Source organism: Anolis carolinensis, chromosome 1 (genome assembly GCF_035594765.1).
Source record: "Anolis carolinensis isolate JA03-04 chromosome 1, rAnoCar3.1.pri, whole genome shotgun sequence".
Lineage (NCBI taxonomy): Eukaryota > Metazoa > Chordata > Lepidosauria > Squamata > Dactyloidae > Anolis > Anolis carolinensis.
In genome coordinates, this window is record NC_085841.1 from 123,667,449 (window position 1) to 123,686,295 (window position 18,847).

General features: G+C 44.3%; 1 protein-coding gene and 1 long non-coding RNA gene across 5 annotated transcripts in view; one reads left to right on the forward strand and one right to left on the reverse strand.

Moving 5' to 3' along the window:
• ogfrl1 (opioid growth factor receptor like 1) overlaps positions 1–18,143 on the reverse strand; it is a 200,572-nt gene extending 182,429 nt beyond the window's left edge. For 3 of the 4 annotated variants that reach the window (XM_062981974.1, XM_008118953.3, XM_062981965.1), the window contains exon 1: positions 17,668–18,143. In XM_062981974.1, the coding sequence (XP_062838044.1) occupies positions 17,668–17,997 (330 nt within the window). In that variant the 5' untranslated portion in view covers positions 17,998–18,143. The remainder of the gene's footprint in view (positions 1–17,667) is intronic. The other variant, XM_062981979.1, reaches the window with a different exon arrangement.
• Positions 18,144–18,179: 36 nt separating this feature from the next.
• The window catches only part of LOC103280330 (uncharacterized), a 40,897-nt gene continuing 40,229 nt past the window's right edge, over positions 18,180–18,847 (forward strand). Inside the window, exon 1 of the long non-coding RNA XR_010006540.1 lies at positions 18,180–18,306. This is a non-coding gene — a long non-coding RNA (uncharacterized LOC103280330). The remainder of the gene's footprint in view (positions 18,307–18,847) is intronic.

Sequence of the window (18,847 nt, forward strand, 5' to 3'; positions counted from 1 at the left end):
TTTATCAAGTTATTCCACGGACCTTGTTCTTGTTCTTAGTTACCTTGTTCCACGTTCAAGCCTTGTTTCAAGTATCAAGTTATTTCCTAGCCTCGCTCAAGTTTCATGGACTAAAGGACCTTGTCATCTCCCCTCACTTTGCTTGGCAAAGTGAGTGTTTCGGTTATTGGATTACAACTTTGGACCTTAATATTTCTTATTGGACATTGCTTTTTTGGACTAATTCTGACCTTTCCTGAAAGGTCTAATTCTGGACTATTTTCTACACTTGTTTTTATTAACTTTATATATTCCTTCAATAAAGATATTAGATAGATTCTGGCCTCTGTGTATGGTTATTGGTGCTCTGCAGCCTGGGTCTTGACAGTTTGACTCCGCCACCCTAAGCACCAATTAACCTCGGCCAGAATGTCTACCGGAGTCGTACCTGGGCCGAGCGGCCAGCCGATTACCTACACCATCGACAAGGATGAGGTGGACCGAATCCGTGATAAGCTCAATGCACAGGATGGAGAAATAAGGGGTTTGAAGGAACGCGGAATTCGTCTTCCGGCCATGGCGTTGCCAACCAAGTTTACTGGAGAAGCTTCTAAGGTTCATGTCTTCCGTCGCCAATGTCAAGCTTATCTAGAGGCCCGTGCTGCCGAGTTTCCCCAAGAAGACATCAAAGTGGCATGGGTTTACAGTCTTCTAGACGGGCCAGCGGCCAGCTGGGCGACGGCACTGTACGACCAAGCCTCTCCACACCTAAGATCAGCGCAACGCTTCTTGGACCACCTCAAGGAGACTTGGGGAATCGAGGACAATTTGGAGGCAGCCGGTCACAAACTCCGTCGCCTTTTCCAAGGAGACAGACCTATGTCTCAGTATATAGCCGAGTTCCGAGTGCTGGCCCACAACACCGGCTGGAACGATGTAGCCCTCAGGGGACAATTCCGGGAGGGTCTCAACATTGAAATGCTGGAAGAAATCTCCAAGGTGGATCCTCCCCAGACCCTCGAGGCACTCATTGATCAATGTTTACGGGCTGAAGTCATGATTGCCAACAGGAAACAGTGGGTTCGAGGCCAGGGCGGTAGAGCCGGGGCAAAACCCCCCGCTCCCGCCAGCGTTCAGCCACGTCCGGTCTGGAGACCCCCACCGCCAACCCCATACCCCAGAGGAGGCGAGGAGGTGCCGATGCAGTTGGGCAATGTGCGTCCCAGACTAGATGCCGCCGAGAAGGCCCGTCGTCAACGCTTAAACCTCTGCTGGTACTGCGGGAACGGGGGCCACTTCGCCAGAGAGTGCCCAGCCAAAGGGAAGCCTGCCGCCCGTCTTGCGGCGGCGTCCTCCACGGAGACGAAGACGTCTGAGCCGACTGGCACACAGCCGGCGGGGGAAGCCAACGACCGGGTGTAGAGAGGCTCGCCAACCCGGTCAAAAAATCCATCCAAGAGCCGCCAACCGGGGTCCTGTTCCTTCTCGTGGTCACATTATGGTCAGCAAAAAGGGGACCCGTCATGATCCACGCCATGATAGACTCTGGAGCTACCAACAATTTCATCGATAGAGAGTATGCCGACTCTCTGGGATTACAATATCATGATTTCAAGAATGCCCGTGTGGTGCAAGCCATAGACGGCCGCCCCCTCAAGACGGGCCCCGTAAGTCAGTGGTCGGAACCCACCAGGATGTGGATAAGGGAACATATGGAAGAGATTTCCTTCTTTGTTACCGAGGTCCCCCATTTCCCTGTGATTTTGGGAATTCCATGGCTGACTCTCCACGACCCTAACATCTCCTGGTCCAACAGAGAACTGCAGTTTGCTTCACCGTACTGCCAAAACCATTGCCTCGTAGCCAAGGTATGCCACGCCACAGACACCGAGCCCATCATCACCTTGCCAAAGAAGTACTCCGAGTATTGGGATGTATTCAATGAGAAAGAAGCCGAAAAATTACCCCCACATAGACCTTATGACTGTGCCATTGACTTGGTGGAGGGGGCCCCGATCCCGCGAGGGCATCTCTACTCCCTGACTGAACCAGAGCAAGAAGCTCTCAGGGAATTCCTAGAGACAAACCTTCGCAAGGGATTCATCAGACCCTCTCAATCCCCAGCCGCCTCCCCAGTGATGTTTGTGAAGAAGAAGTCAGGGGAACTACGCTTGGTGGTGGACTACAGAGCATTGAACAATATCACCAAGCGGAACAGCTATCCCCTGCCCTTAATCTCGGATCTACTGGATCGGCTTCGAGGAGCCAAGGTTTACACCAAGCTGGATCTTCGGGGGGCTTACAACTTAGTTCGCATCAGGGAAGGGGACGAGTGGAAGACCGCCTTCCAGACCAAATTCGGATTATTCGAGTCCCGAGTTATGAATTTCGGTTTATGCGGAGCCCCCGCAACGTTCCAGCATTTTGTCAATGACATTTTTCAGGACTATCTAGACAGGTTCTTGATAATCTACCTGGACGATTTTTTGGTGTTTTCTAGATCACAATCAGAACATGAGAACCACGTCAAAATGGTGTTACAACGATTGCGGGATCATGGACTTTATGCCAAGCTGGAAAAATGCGCCTTTGATCTACAAGAGGTAGATTTCCTTGGTTACCGCATCTCGCCTCTAGGGCTTTCCATGGATCCAGCCAAGGTTTCAGCAGTATTGGAATGGCGGGCGCCAACTAACAAGAAAGAGGTGCAGCGTTTCTTGGGGTTCGCGAACTATTACCGCAAGTTCATTCCAGATTTTGCCCGCTGGTCCGACCCCATCACTAGCTGCATCTGTGGAAAGCAGCCTTTCCGCTGGACTGATCAAGCAGAGAAAGGGTTCCAGCAACTAAAGAAACTATTCACCTCCCAGCCAATTCTACAGCACCCAAATCCTGGAACCCCTTTTGTGGTGCAAGCGGACGCCTCTGATGTGGCAATTGGGGCTGTACTCTTACAACCGGTGGGAGATCACCTCCATCCCTGTGCCTTTTATTCTCGTCAACTAACCACACCAGAGAGGAATTACACCATTTGGGAAAAAGAACTACTGGCCATAAAGGCAGCCTTTGAAACTTGGAGACATTGGCTAGAAGGGGCCAAATTTCCCATTGAAGTCCACACTGATCATCGTAATCTAGAACATCTAAGAACTGCCCGCAAACTAAATCAGAGGCAGCAACGTTGGGCTTTATTCTTTGAACGTTTCAACTTCCAGATCCATTATGTGACCCCAGCCCAAACCAAGCAAGCAGACGCCCTGTCACGTAAACCGGAATACGCTGCAGGACGCAAGGAGACCTTTGAATCCCAACTGTTACAACCCGAGAACTTTGCCACGCTCACGGTGGGGAACACCAAATCCATTCCCATTGGTTCAACTTCCCCTACTCCAGGACCCATCTGTGCTCAAGAAATCAGGGCTAGTCAGCAAGCAGATGCCTGGGCGCAGGACCAACTTCGCCAAGGTCTGCACTTTCCCTTTTCGCTTAAAGATGGGCTGCTCTGCTATAGAAATCATGTTTATATCCCACCCGGACCGGGCAGGGAAAAAACGCTTCGTCTGTGTCATGACTGCAAACCAGCAGGACACTTCGGACTATTTAAAACTATGCATCTGATCCTAAGGGATTTTTGGTGGCCCAAGATCCGCAAGGATGTGGAAAAATATGTCAACACCTGCCCAGTATGCCAGCGCTCCAAGATACGAAGGGAGAAGCCCTCAGGGCTTTTACACCCCCTTCCTACCCCATCTCGCCCATGGGAAATAATTTCCGCGGATTTCATCACTGACCTACCACCTTCCTGTGGATTCACCACGATCTTGGTGGTGGTGGACCTTTTCACCAAGTTAGCCCATTTCATTCCCTGTGAAGGCCTCCCCACGGCCAAAGAAACTGCGGATCTATTTCTTCAACATGTTTTCAGACTACATGGATTGCCCAAGAGTTTAGTCACAGACCGTGGATCTCAATTCACCTCTCGTTTTTGGAAGGCACTACAAAAACTATTGGGCATAGACTCTCGCTTATCTTCAGCTCATCATCCCCAAACAGATGGGCAAACGGAGCGCACCAATGCCACTTTGGAGCAGTATCTTCGCTGTTATGTAAACTACCAACAGGACAATTGGGCTTCTCTGTTACCACTGTCTGAGTTTGCCTACAACAATGGAGTTCAAGCTTCTACAAAAGAAACGCCGTTCTTTGCAAACTACGGCTTCCATCCACGTTTCTTCCCCCCTGTCATTGAAACTTCAGAAGTTCCCGCAGCAGAGGATTGGCTGCAGGAACTCACAGCGGTGCAACAACTTTTGCTCCAGCAACTGGACCAAGCCAAGGAGGACTATAAACGCCACGCTGACAAACATCGCCAGCCGGGCCCCGAAATCAAGGTAGGAGATCGGGTTTTTCTGTCCACTCGCTTCCTGCCCTCCCACCGCCCTTGCCGGAAGTTAGATGCCCGTTTCATTGGCCCCTATCCAGTGGTGGCGCAATTAAACCCCGTGACTTTCAAACTCCAACTTCCACGTTCAATGCGCATTCACCCAGTGTTTCACCGTTCCCTGCTCCTTCCGGCGGATGGTGTGCGACCTGATACAGACCAACCGGCCCCCCCTCCTGTTTTGATGAATGGGGAGGAGGAGTTCGAGGTTGAGGACATTTTGGATTCTCGCTTTCACCGCCGCCGCCTACAATATCTCATTGACTGGGTGGGTTTTGGCCCTGAGGAACGCTCTTGGGAAGACGCCTCCACAGTCCATGCTCCTGATCTAACCCGTCGCTTTCATCAGACCTATCCCACCAAACCGCGACCTCGCGCCTCGGGGAGAGGGCCCCAGTTTGGGAGGGGCCTTGAGGAGGGGGATAGTGTGATGACCCATGGGCCTTGTAGTCCTGCTCAGGACATTGTAATTCCTGATGAAGATGAAAACTTGGGTTTTTTACCTTCCCAGTCTGAACTGGATTCTTCTCAGCCAGATCTTTCCCAGGCAGATCTGGGAACCTTGCACCTGCAAGAAAGTTGTCTCCCAGAAGTATGTCAAACAAGCCCAGAGCCTACTTCTCCCGTGTTCTTGCGCCGGGAGTTTTGTAAACAACAGAGAAGTTTGGAATCAGCTTCGCGCAGGAGTGCGAGGATTGCAGCTAAGAATGTGGCCAATTAAGACTGCTTCTCGTGAGAATCTTTGGGGAGTCTCACATCTGGTCTCAGAGTTTAGCTTTCGGTTCTGATTCCCAGAGAACTGCTTCGGCGGGAAAGTTAGACTCTATTTAGGTGTTTTACCCGCGTAGTAACTTCGCGGAGTCAATTCGTCAGCCTACGGAGCGAGTTGTGTCTGGACAGCGCGCTCCGATTCAAGCCTCGCTCCTGCTCAAGCCTTGCCTTGCTATCCAGCCTTCTCCTTGCTTCCCAGCCTTTGTTTATCTACGGACTTTGCCTTGTTTCCCAGGATCAATCCTTGCCTTGTTCCACGGATTTTATCAAGTTATTCCACGGACCTTGTTCTTGTTCTTAGTTACCTTGTTCCACGTTCAAGCCTTGTTTCAAGTATCAAGTTATTTCCTAGCCTCGCTCAAGTTTCATGGACTAAAGGACCTTGTCATCTCCCCTCACTTTGCTTGGCAAAGTGAGTGTTTCGGTTATTGGATTACAACTTTGGACCTTAATATTTCTTATTGGACATTGCTTTTTTGGACTAATTCTGACCTTTCCTGAAAGGTCTAATTCTGGACTATTTTCTACACTTGTTTTTATTAACTTTATATATTCCTTCAATAAAGATATTAGATAGATTCTGGCCTCTGTGTATGGTTATTGGTGCTCTGCAGCCTGGGTCTTGACATCATCATCTCTTCTTTCAGTCAGGCTAGAAAGCTGCCTTATTGTAGTGAAATATTCACTACTCCTTTTACTAGTGGTGATAAATTTTGATTTTCCTGGTTCCCAACAGATGTTGACATCATTCAATCAATCCGTTTTTCGTCCTGTAACTGTCAGGACACGAAAGATCCTCCCCGCCTCCCACAATGATGGAAAATGATGCAGCTTGCCAGTAAACCGCAGTTTTCCAGAAAGCACGAGGCTTCTCCTGAGACTAGTGCAGCTGTCCCTGAAAAGTGCAGCTTTTGGCATGGAAAAGAAAAGAGTGATTGGGAGCAAAAAGAAGATCCCTCTGACTGGGCAAAAAGATGTTCAGCTTCATTCTTTTTCTGTCTGATGAACACTGAACATCTGTAAAAGTCATATACTGGCTGATGATGTTTACCACTGTATAGTCTTTCCTTGAAGCCCACTTGCTTTTCAGTTTTTAATACACAATACAGTGCTTTCCCTGTTCCCCATCTCACTGTGTGATTCGCAGCCACTTCTCCCACCTGGACCAAAAGTGGTTCATTTCCCCCTTTCTTTGCATAATATTTGCATAACATCCTGCTTCATGTCACCATTGACATGGCCACTGGCTCCCATGAGGTTTGGCCACAATGTGATATCTTTTCTGTTTCCTGTTCCAAATGTGATTAGATTGCAGACTTTCCTACACAGACCAGGGATCCACCCTTCATCATGAAACTGCACAATATTCAAATGGGCAAAGCCTTCAGCTTCAATGGGCTTGAATTTCTTTTCCAGCTAGATAATATTTGGGCTGTTCAATATATAAATTGGTAGAGAATGAAGCTGGAGTACTCTAAGTTTCTTTTCTTACTTCGCAGTATTCCTTTTCTTACCTTCCCACAGACAGTTCAAACATGTAAAAATGTAACTCTCTAAATTCCTTTAATTCTCTCTCCTTGCACCTTCTAGTTTTTCACAGCAGTTTTAACACTATTCTAAATTGCCACTTAGTCAAACCTCTCACCATGTAGTTTGCATAGAGATATAGTGCACAGTTTAGTAGAGTCCTTTCTTCAGGTAGATAGAGAAGAGCAACATTAAATGGGTGGGCTTTCCATCCCACAAAATTGTGCAATTTGTCTGTGCAGAATGAAATTATGGATATTTGTTGCAAGCTGCCCAGTTTCTCAAATTCTCATGTAATTCTGAAAAAAATGACAGTTTAAGTTGAGAAACCAAAAATAAATACTGGTTTTCCTCTTACATAAGTTTCCCGTGGAATCAGAATCCCCAAATTCAGCCTCGGTTGGGAAACTGGGAAATGCCCTTTCCATCATCGTTCCTGACCAACTCAATTTCCCTCTGGCTACTTTTATAAGCCAAGAAGGGCACAGGTCCAATATGTATGTTATAGCTTTCACCTCTCCAAGGATCCTGTCAGGCTGTACAAATCCAAATGTATTCAACAACACATTACAAGCAGGATCCAAGGTTATATCTGCTGGATCTGTATTAACTACAGCATCCAAGGCAGTGGAGAGCCAAACAATTTTGTCTGCCAAGTGTGATGCCAATTCTTCACAGTGGCTTCTGTTCTCTTCTTTTGGGGTAGGGCACAGACAGCTCCTGACTACTGAAGACAGCTCTGCTGGATGATAATAAACAATAGTGGCAGAAGTGCGACTCTTCAATGTCACCACCATCGGAACATAGGCTTTTTAAAGAGTTTAGCCTGTTTTTAATTAAACTTGTGTGTGCATGTGCCTTCATGTCACCTCTCAACTTATGGCAGTGCCATGCATTTTAGAGATTGTCTTAGGTGGGGAATACTCAGAGGTGGTGTTGCTGGTTTCTTCCTTTGAAATATAACCTACAGCAGCTGGGATTCATTAGAGTTTCCTATCCAAATACTAATTGGGGCTGATTCTGCTTAGCTGCCAAAATCTGGTGCGTTTATGGTATTTAGACCCAGGTGGACTAACTTTAAGTTTACTGCCATGAATGTTCTTCTCTGTGTGTCACTTCTTTCATCACCACATATTTTCTAGTAAACCAGAGATCTCACTTGACTCTATTTTATGAGACACTTAGGACAAGTTATGTCCATTGCCCTGACCCTTTTTTCCATTCCAGAGATCCACCAGGGCATCAACAGCCCAAGCAACATACCATAAAATGTTATACATGGAAATATTGGTAGTAACAAGAAATTCTTGATAGGATTCACAGTTTGTCTGGTTATGTTGGTTTATGATGACAACTACTGTACAGTATATAACAAATGTTCATTTTTTTGTTCAACAATAAATGTGAATTCTTCTTCATGGAAAAATAAAACATCCCTGAAAATAAGACCTAGAGCTTCTTTGGAAACAAAAATTAATATAAGACACTGTCTTATTTTCATGGAAACACGGTAACTGTATTGCTTAGACAACGAACACCCACGAAGGTGTGTGAAAGAAAGCTCTTAATACACATCTGTACTCTGTGGCTTGAGTAAACACAATTCGGGCCTTAAACTGGTTTGAGGATTTTCTATGAAATCACTTACATATCAAACATTTTCTTCAATAACAGTTTGAAACGACTTAAGTGGTTGGTGTAGATTTGCCCTTAGTCAAATTATTCAATAACATAAAGTGCTATTTTCACTGAGATCCTCCTACACCAGGGCTTCTTAAACTTTTCCACTACGGACCCTTTTGGCTTGAGAAAATTGTATGTGACCCCAGGTGTATAGGTATATAAAAAAGTATAAAAATCAAACATTTACTGATCACACATCAGCATTCGCAAAGCTTGCTAAACAGGCAGATTTTCCCTTTCATTAAGTATAGCTGATGCATCTACTGCAGAGTCCACTACAAACACGACACAACAGGTGAATGTTTAAAACAGCCACTAGGTGACGTTCAGAAAACATCTACTGTTGCCAATTTTTGGGACCCCAACATTGAGCTGAGGGAAACCCACTTGGGGTCAGGATCCACAGTTTAAGAAGCAGTGCCTTACAGCATGGTTTTAACAAATAATTTGGTGTGCCCTCCAAATTTAGTTCCTCCTATCATTGCAAACATGATACTGTATAGAAACCAGGAGCTGTACACTTGTGATGTCTCATGGGCCTTGTAGTCCCGTTCCTAGTACTATTGTGGCAGACGAAGAGGAAAACATGGGATTTCCACCGGTTCAGCCAGAATCGGAGCCCCTGCACCTGGAGGATGTTTGCCCTCAAGAAGTCAGCCAAACAAGCCTTGGGCAGAATTCTCCCCCGTTTTCCCGAAAGGACAATTATAATAGAGATAGAGGAGCTAGGGAGGCGAATCGCCGGAGCCTCAGAATCGCAGCCAAACAATTAGCTGATTAGGTCTGCTTCCCTTGGGAAATTCTAAGGAGTCATGCATCTGGACGGAGTTGGGTTTCACTTCTCGTTCTCCAGGGAAAGTGTTCTTCTGGCGGGAAACGAGACCCTATTTAGGTGTTTTGCCGCAAAGGAAACCTTGCGGAGTCAACTCGTCAGCTTGAGGAGTGAGATCGTGTGTGGACTTCGTAACCCCAGTTCCTTGTTTACCCGGACCAAGTTCCAAGCCTGCCTTGTTTCACGTTTGACCGCGGACCTCGCCACGGACCTTGTTCTTGCTTCTTGTTTGCCTCGTATCAAGTCTTGTTTAGCCAAGAATCTAGTTTGTTTTCCAGCCTTGTTGTCAAGCTTCAATGGACTAAAAGACCTTGTCATCTCCCCACACTGTTGCTTGGCAAAGTGTGTGTTTCGGTTAATGGATTATAACTTTGGACTCTAATATCACATATTGGACTATTTTCCTGGACTATATTTGACCTTTCCTGAAAGGTCTACTTCTGAACTATATTCTTCACTTGTTTTTATTGACTTTTTATATTCCTTTAATAAAGATATTAGATAGAATCCGGCCTCTGCGCATGGTTATTGGTGTTCTGTAGCCTGGGTCTTGACAACACTGTAAAAGGAACTAAAGCAAATGCCCATAGGCAGATAGTTCTACAATTCATGTTTGACCAAAAAAAAAGTTCTGCTGGAAAAGACACTCCATCCAACACGCCTCTCAAATGATGAAGTGCCAACAGGTTTCAAACAAGAATTCAAATTGATATGTGGGATATTGAGAGAAAAGGGTTCTCATGGGCATACAGACCAAATTAATGCTAATTAGCTAAACACAATTAAAATATCACACAATAAATTACACAGATGGCATATGGGGAGGCAGCAGTAACCCTAACTCAAATGAACAAACAAAGAAAATTACAGGCCCACTTCAGATAATACCATATATACTCATGTATAAGACAGATAATTATGGATTTTGATAGTAAAATTTCTGCTGAAACACAGTAAAAATATTTTTGTAGGCAATCATTTTGGTGTCTCACCCTCTGACCTAGTCAAATGTCTGCATCCACCTCGTGATGCCATGGTCTGAGGCCTTAGTCTTAGTGCACTATTGGTAAATATGAATTGATCAAGAATAGTTCCAGTTAGTTACATTAACTATTTCTTAGATAATCTCCAGGCAAAGAATTTGGGAGGAGAAAGGGCTTATTACACATAGGGATGACAAAGCCATCTTTTCTCCTGCAAGTCTCCTAAATTATTCAGCTTTTCAGATGGCTCTAAGAGACTGCTGAACTAAGATTTGCATGGGTTAGTGCAAGTCTGTCTATTTATCTTGAGCCCTCAATTTGGCACTGTGGCCCATAAAATATTTTGGGTGGAAAAGTTTTCAATATTGTATCACCTAGTGCAAATTGCCAAAATAACTATTTGCAAAAAATTAAGGAAGAAGATGCAAATGCACCCCATTTTATACTTTATTTGTCCATTTTTGGTTTTAGTTTGGTTTTATATAACTCGCACTGGCTTAAGCTGGTGTTTACTTAAGTAGAGCACATTAAAGAAAAAAATAAGCATCTTTCATGTGTTAATGAATTATAATTCCATGTGTCAGTTTTATTCCCAGCGATATCTTAATGTAAGATGTTTTACAACTTTCCCTCAAATAATAAACAGTCCCAATTTATAGGAATTACAACCCATTCTAGAAGAAAAGCTTTTTGTTCTAAACACTCTTTATGATTGCATCAGTATGAGTGGTATAGCAATGCTTAGTAATATTTGCCCAGCAGAAAAATCACCATTCATTTTCATAATCATAATCCAGTTCTGCACTTATCAAATCAACCGAAGTCCCATGATGAGTTCTGTTGTATGTACAGTAATTTAAAATGAGAACAATTCTTCTTTGCATTGCATTGGTAAAGAATGACCACACACTAATGCCTCCAATGTTTTTAACTTCCTATTTGAGTTGTTTCTGTTCTTAAGCATGCGAATAAAGGGATAGTATTCTCCCCTCTATCCTCCAGAGAATGCACTTTGGTTAAAAAAAAATCACACACACACACACACACACACACACACACACACACCTGCTTATACTTTTTCTTCATATGAGACCTTAGAGTAGTGTTTACTCACACTGACTATAATAGATTTCCACCCACATACCACCTTTGCTAGTAAGTGTGGGGTAAGCGATAGAACTGTTCAGGGATATAACTATGCTGTTAACACTATGTGAATGCATCAAAGAGGCTTACTGAAACAGGTGAGAATAGTGTGTGCTGGGGACTGAGTCAATGTAGTGACACAACTGGCATTTTCTGAATGACCCCAAAACCATTCAGACTCACACAATCTTAGGTTACATCTAGACTGTAGAATTAATGCAGTTTGACACCATGGCTCAATGCTGTGAGTTGTCGTTTTACAAGGTCTTCAGCCTCCTCTACCAAAGAGTAGTACCACCACTCTTTGGCAGAGAAGGCTATAGACCAGTGGTTCTCAACCTGTGGGTCCCCAGATTTTTTGGCCTTCAACTCCCAGAAACCCTAACAGCTGATGAACTGGCTGGGATTTCTGGGAGTTGTAGGCCAAAACACCTGGGGACCCACAGGTTGAGAACCACTGCTATAGACCCTACAAGACTACATGATCCCATAGCATTGCATAGCACTGCACCACGTCAGTTAAAATGGTGTCAAACTGCATTAATTCCACAGTGTTCATAAGTGCTTTCCGAACTGTGTGATGCAAAATGTTAAACGTGTCAGCTGCAATTTGTAGGTGTGTCGCACAAACGTAATGAGAAATCTCTTGAAATAAATGACATATTAAAAATATATAAAGGAACGTTTTTCATGAGATGTGTTGTGTCCCCCTACTTTTCAGTGTTAAAATTTATGTATGTGTTCATATCTCTTATGAGGGGTTGGTTGAACCTCTGTTTTGCTAGTAAAACTGAATTACTGTGCAGGTTTATGATGCATGTTTAAGAAGTGTGTCACCAACAGGAAATGTTTGGAAAGCTCTGGTATCAATGTATCCTGAGTTCCACATAGCCTTAGCTAACAGTCAGTTTATATTTCCTTGCTCTTACAGGTGTCCACTATCTTAGACTACCTTTAAACTGCTATCTCAGTACTGAAAATAGATATAGTCATTTTAGCAGGATAGCAGTCCAGGACGGGATGCATGTTAATTAAGCAATTGTAGGCTGGGCTGTGGCGCAGGCTGGAAAGCAAGCCAGCTGCAACAAATCACTCTGACCAAGAGGTCATGAGTTCGAGGCCAGCCCGTGTCTGCGTCTTGTTTCTGTCTCTGTTCTATGTTATGGCATTGAATGTTTGCCTTTATGTGTGCAATGTGATCCGCCCTGAGTCCCCTTCTGGGTGGGAAGGGCGGAATATAAATGCTGCAAATAAATAAATAAATAAATAAATAAATAAATAAATAAATAAATAAATGTAGTTCATGTGGATCGCTAATTCAGTGAAGAACTGTTGCCTCCAGAGCAATAATACTTACTAATACACAGAGAAAGAAGGAAATAACTTATGGAGGGAGTGGGCAACAGCTGCAGAAGCAAGTTTAGAATCTACATCATGTTTTTAAAACTGCATACTCTCACTGCCGTTTTCAAATGTTAAAACCCTGCTCTGTCTAGACTGAGTACAGAATTGGGAATATATGAATATTAAATAAAGCACATAAGATTTATTGCAAAATGATGTAGGACCTTTTCTTCTCCGAAATGTATTGGCTATGCTTAAAGAGAAAACAATGGTCTTCTAATCTGACCCAACACTAGATTTTTTTATTATGTATTTCAATTTCGTTATGAATTCAATTTTTAAAAACATTGTTGTTGTTTTTAATACCATTGCTGTCCTCTCTTAAACACGACTTCAGGTGGCTTACAACATTAACAACAATGCAATTGAAAACCTACAATGTGTAAGTATTAAAAATTAGATTATGTTGCAAGTATTTTAGTGCCACTTTCTATATGGCTCTTTTCCACTTAAAGCCAAATGACTGTGATCCTAGACTTTTAGCAATTAAATTCAGTGAAGTTTACTTTTAACGAAATCAGCACATGATTGCATTTTAGGACACCTGTCAGGAAGCCGTCAGGAAATGGACCCAGACTTGTATAAGACTTACAGAATTCTAATTTACAAAGAGAAGTATCTGGCAAAGCCCATAAAATTTGCCCACTATTCATATGGTTAAAGCTGCACAAGGTACTACAAAGACAGGGTTTTGAATATTTTCTTTACCTATAATTAAGATAGTGAGTTAAAAAATAATGAGGGGAAAGAACCCTCTGTTCACCTTCTATCTAATATTAGTGGGAGGGAAATGAGCTTTAAGAATATTATTGGCATCAAATTATGAAGAGAGAGAAAATAATGCTCAAGACATGCAACTAATCTAGTAATGCTTGTAAAACTTGAAATGAGGGAGAGAGTAAGATAACCTTTTAAAATTATTGATGCATCGCCGTAATACTTAGGATTATCCCTAGGCAGTAAAGTCAAGGAGTCCAACACAGACTGAGTATCGCTTATCTAGAATTCTGAAATCCAGAATAGTCCAAATGTGTGGTTGAGGTAATCATACCTTCGCTTCCTGATGGTTCAATGAAATCATGCACAGAATTATTAAAATATTGTGTATGAAATGACCTTCCCTTCAAGTTACCTGCATAAGGTGTATATGAAACATAAATTAATTTTGTGTTCAGATTTCGGTATGTAAATATATGGAAATTCAAGTATTCCAAAATCAGGAGGGAAAAACCCACCCAAATCCAAAACACGACTGGTTCCAAGCATTTTGGATATGGGATACTCAAGCTGTTCTGATAAAGTTAACAATGGGGATAAGGTAGAGAGAAGTAAAAAAATATATATGTTAAAATTACAGATCCAGATCTGTACTTAGACTTATGAGTAATATTAGTCCCACACAAGAGAGTCGTGTCGAGGAGGCCAATATATGTAAACACAGCAACTGGCTACTCGGTAAAAATTAATCTGGTTGTGAAGCTGCATTCTGTTGCCCCATGTGCAACTGTAATTTAGATTTTCTCTATTGGAGCCGGATGACAGGAAGACACGATTGAACCAAGAAAACAGAGTGGATTAGAATGACTTCAACCATCTACAGTTTAAAACTGATTTTTTTTAAAAAGAAAATAAAAGCAAGCAAGCTGAGCAACCAGGCAAGAGGAAAATAACTACATCCTCGGCCCCTTCCTTCTTTCACAACCTGCTGCGCAGCAAAACAGGAAGAGCAACAAACACAGGCCACAGCTGCTGTAAGGAAGGGTACCTTTCCTCCAACCTTCGCTCGACTTTGGGGGCACCTACACTGAAGAATTAAAGTTGTTTGATCCCACTTTGAATGCCATAGAATCCTGAGAGTTGTAGTATGGGCGCCACCAACACTTTCTGATGGAGAAGGCAAACAACTGTGTCACACTACAACTTCCGTGATTCCACAGCACTGAGCCATGGCAAGTTATCAAGTGGTATCAGACTGCATTCCTTCTACAGTCCCTTCCTCACACCCATATTTACTTTATTTCCCAAACAAGTACAAAAACCCATAAAGACATGGGTTTGCAAGGGAGTGAAGACAAGGGGTGCGTCTACAACGTAAGCTGAATGCAGCTTGAGTCCACTTTAACTGCCTTGGCCCAATGCTATGGAATCCTGGGAGTTGTAGTTTGGCGAGGCACCAACACTCTAAAGACCTTGTAAAACTACAAAACCCACAATTCCATAGCATTGAGTTATGGGGTTGACACTGAGGGGTGAAGTTTTTGAAATATGTATTTTGTAGAAATATGTTTTAATATGTGCATTTTGTAGAATGCTTTTAGATGATTGTGTGTTTTAGCAATGTTGTAACCCGCCTTGAGGAGGGACAGGTAATAAATAAATTATTATTATTATTATTGTTATTGTTGTTATTATTTCATCTTAATCCCACTACATCACGGTCCAATGCTATAGGACTGTGGTAACCGTAGTTTGGTGAGGCACCAGCGCTCTCAAGCAGAAAAGGCAAAAGACCTTGTGAAACTACAACTGCCATGTGTTGTCAAAGGCTTTCATGGCCGGAATCACTATTGTGAGTTTTCCGGGCTGTGTGGCCATGTTCCAGAAGCAAACTCTAAAATCAGTACAGTAAATAAAGGACAACACGTAGAAGACAGGGGAATTACAGACAGTAAACAATCAGGGCCAGCTAACACCTCCCAACAAAGGATTCCCCCAGGCAGTAAAAGCAGCCAATCTTTGAAGCTGCAAGGCCATTCAATGCTAATCAAGGTGGCTAATTGCAACATTAACACTTGCTTCAAGCAGTCAAGTTTTTTCTCCCAACCTGGACTTTCACAGATATATAAACCCTACTGCCCCAGTTTTCAACAGACCTCACAACCTCTGAGGATGCCGGCCATAGATACAGGTGAAACATCAGGAGAGAATGCTTCTGGAACATGGCCATACAGCCTGGAAAACTCACAGTAACCTACAACTGCCATGATTCCATAGCCGCATCAAAGTGGCAGGGAAAGGTATAGATGTGTTCTTCCTCACACCCACATGTCCCTTCCTTCCTAACAAGACAAGAAAGCACACACACACATGCCACACAACCATAGGAATGGGGCAATGGCTTGGAAGGGAGAGGGCAATAGGGCAGTATATAAACAAAGTTGTATTCAGAGCCGGCCCTAGGTATTTTTCAAGTGTAGGCGAACAGAATTTTGGCACCACCCCCCAAACCAATCACTGAAAAATAAAAGCGTTGGATAAGCGAAAATGTTTGATAATAAGGAGGGATTAAGGAAAACATCTAATTACATTAAGATTTTACAAATTAAGCACTAAAACATCATGTTTTACAACAAATCAACAGAAAAGGCAGTTCAATACCTTGCGGAGGCAGGCCGCAGGAGACAGGAGTTGCCTCGATGGCGCCCCCAACAAGATGGCGCCACAGGCAACTGCCTAGTTGGCCTGGTGATTGAACCGCCTCTGGTTGTATTACTGGATTGCTGTGAATTTTCCGGGCTATATGGCCATGTTCCGGAAGCATTTATTCCTGACGTTTCGCCCACATCTATGGCAGGCAACCTCAGAGGTTCAGGGATCTGTTGGAAACTAGGCAAGTGAGGTTTATGTATCTGTGGAAAGTCCTGGGTGGGAGAAAGATCTCTTATCTACTTGAAGCAGGTGTGAATGTTGCAAATGGCAACCTTGAGTAGCATTGAATGGCCTTGCAGATTCAGTGCCTGGCTGGTTGCTGCCTGGGGAAATCCTTTTTGGGAGGTTTTTCTTTGGCTCTCACACCCAAAGTGCCTAGCAACCTGGGGTTCATCTATGCCAGGCAGGGGAAAACTTGGGCCCTCCCAGTGTTTTGGACTTCAACTCTCACAATTTCTAATACCTGGTAGGCTTGACACCTCTTTAATCGCCAGGGTCCAAGTGCTATGGAATCATAGCCGTCATAGTTTCACAAGGTATTTAGCCAGGGGTCCCCAAACTAAGGCCCGGAGGCCTCATGCGGCCCATCGAGGCCATTTATCTGGCCCCCACCTTCTCCCTCCCCCAGTTCGTGCCTTCCAGAGCTTTGCTTGTTTATAATGATATTTTAATTATTATTTAATAATTAATTAATTAATTAATTATCAAGGGGGTGCTTTGCTAGTGCTTTTGGTGCACAAAGGCAGAAGGGGGCTGGACTATATGCCCCAAGGGGTCTCTTCCAATCCTCTTTATTATTTTTATGATTATGATTATTATTAATATTGAGGCTGTATTTGTTCCCATTAGGTTTTTTTAACTTCAAAATAAGAGATGTGCGGTGTGCATAGGAATTTATTTATAGTTTTTTTTTTTCAACTATAGTCTGAGGGACCGTGAACTGGCCCCCTGTTTTAAAAGTTTGGGGACCCCTGTATTTAGCCTTCTCTGCCCAAGAGCGCTGGTGCCTCCGGAAACTAGAGTTCCCACACTCCCATAGCATTGGATCACGACAAAGTGGGGTTAAACTGCATTAATAATAATAATAATAATAATAATAATAATAATAATAATAATTTTATTGGGTTGCTCTGAGTTTTCCAGAAGCATTTTCTCCTGACGTTTCACCCATATCTATGGGAAAGTTGGGTTTGATGCCGCTTTAGTCACCATGGCTGGAAGCTGTAGTTTGGTGAGGCCTCAGCAGAGATGGCCTATTGAAAAGGCACCTCCCAGGATGCCATAACATGGAGCCATGGCAGTGAGGCCATTCCTTCAGGGCAGAGACCTTGTGACCTCACACCCACAAGAATGCCGTGGCGTGAAGTGGGCTCAAGGGGCACCCATTCCACAGTGCAGATGTGGAGCCGGAGGCTGGGAGAAGGCTGAGAGGGGCTCCCTGCAGACCCACCCACCCACCTTTCCAGGCTCACCTGTTCGGCGCCCGTGGCTTCAGCTTCCTCCTCCCCAGGCGGGTCTCCTTCCTCTTCCTCGGCCCCTTCGCCTTCTCCATCAACCTCAGCCTTGCTTGCCGCAGGGAGCGGCTCCTTCTCCGGCTCTTCCTGAGCCTGGTGCGCCTCTTCTTCTCCTCCTCCTGCGCCTTCCTCTTCTTCCTCCTCCTCTTCTTCCTCTTCCTCTTCCTCTTCCTCCTCCTCCACCGGCTCTCCTTGCAGCTCGGGCTCGGAGTCGGTCTCCCAGGTGGAGTCGCAGTCCTCCACGGTGGCGGGCTCCTTGAAGCTGACCCCGCTCAGCAGGCTGCCCATCGGGAGAAGAGGAGGAGGAGGAGGACGGAGGAGGAGGAAGGCCAGCAGGTGGAGGCCACCCGGGCATGGGCTCGGCGGCCAGAGGATGGCCAGCAGCAGCAGCAGCAGCAGCAGGAGGAGGAAAGAGAAGCAGGAGCGACAGCTGGCGAGGCTCTTCTGCTCCTCCTCCGCCAGTCAGTCCCCAACCCACAAACACGGAGCAGCAGCAGGAGGAGGAGGAGCCCAGCGCTGTGGGATTTCCACAGGAAACACTCGACCCTGCAGGAATGAGGAAGCTCACTACAGGCACTCCCCAAGTTACCAATAAGAGTGGGCCTCTGGTTGGATTTGTAGGTACTCTAACTCAAAACAGGGCCCTTTGGCAAATGGAACTGTGTCAAATGTTTACTATGTAATATATATAGTAGCTTAGGATAGCATAGGGAAGGGTTAACATCCCCTGTGGTGTTTGTTTAGCTGTCTGTGCAGAAATCAAGATTTCCCCTCCCTTTCTGTCCCTGGGATCATTGGATTTTGAAAAATATGACTCGTTTTGCAATTTGTTTGGATGTTTTGGTTAAATTTCATGTGTTGTAATTTCTGTTGGCTTTTAACCCTGTATGCCACTTTGAATCCCACCTATGAAAGAAAAGTGGAATAATATACTGTATAGTAGTAATCATCACAAACCAGCATAACCACACAAACTGTGAATCCTATCAAGAATTTCTTGTTACTACCAATATTTCCATGTACAACACTCTACGGTACATACATTTACCGATCCTGCATGCTCTGGTGTTCTGTTTGGCGGGCATGCTTCCAAGCAAAAACTTTGCTAGGTCTTACTTTCGGGGGAGGCCTTATATTT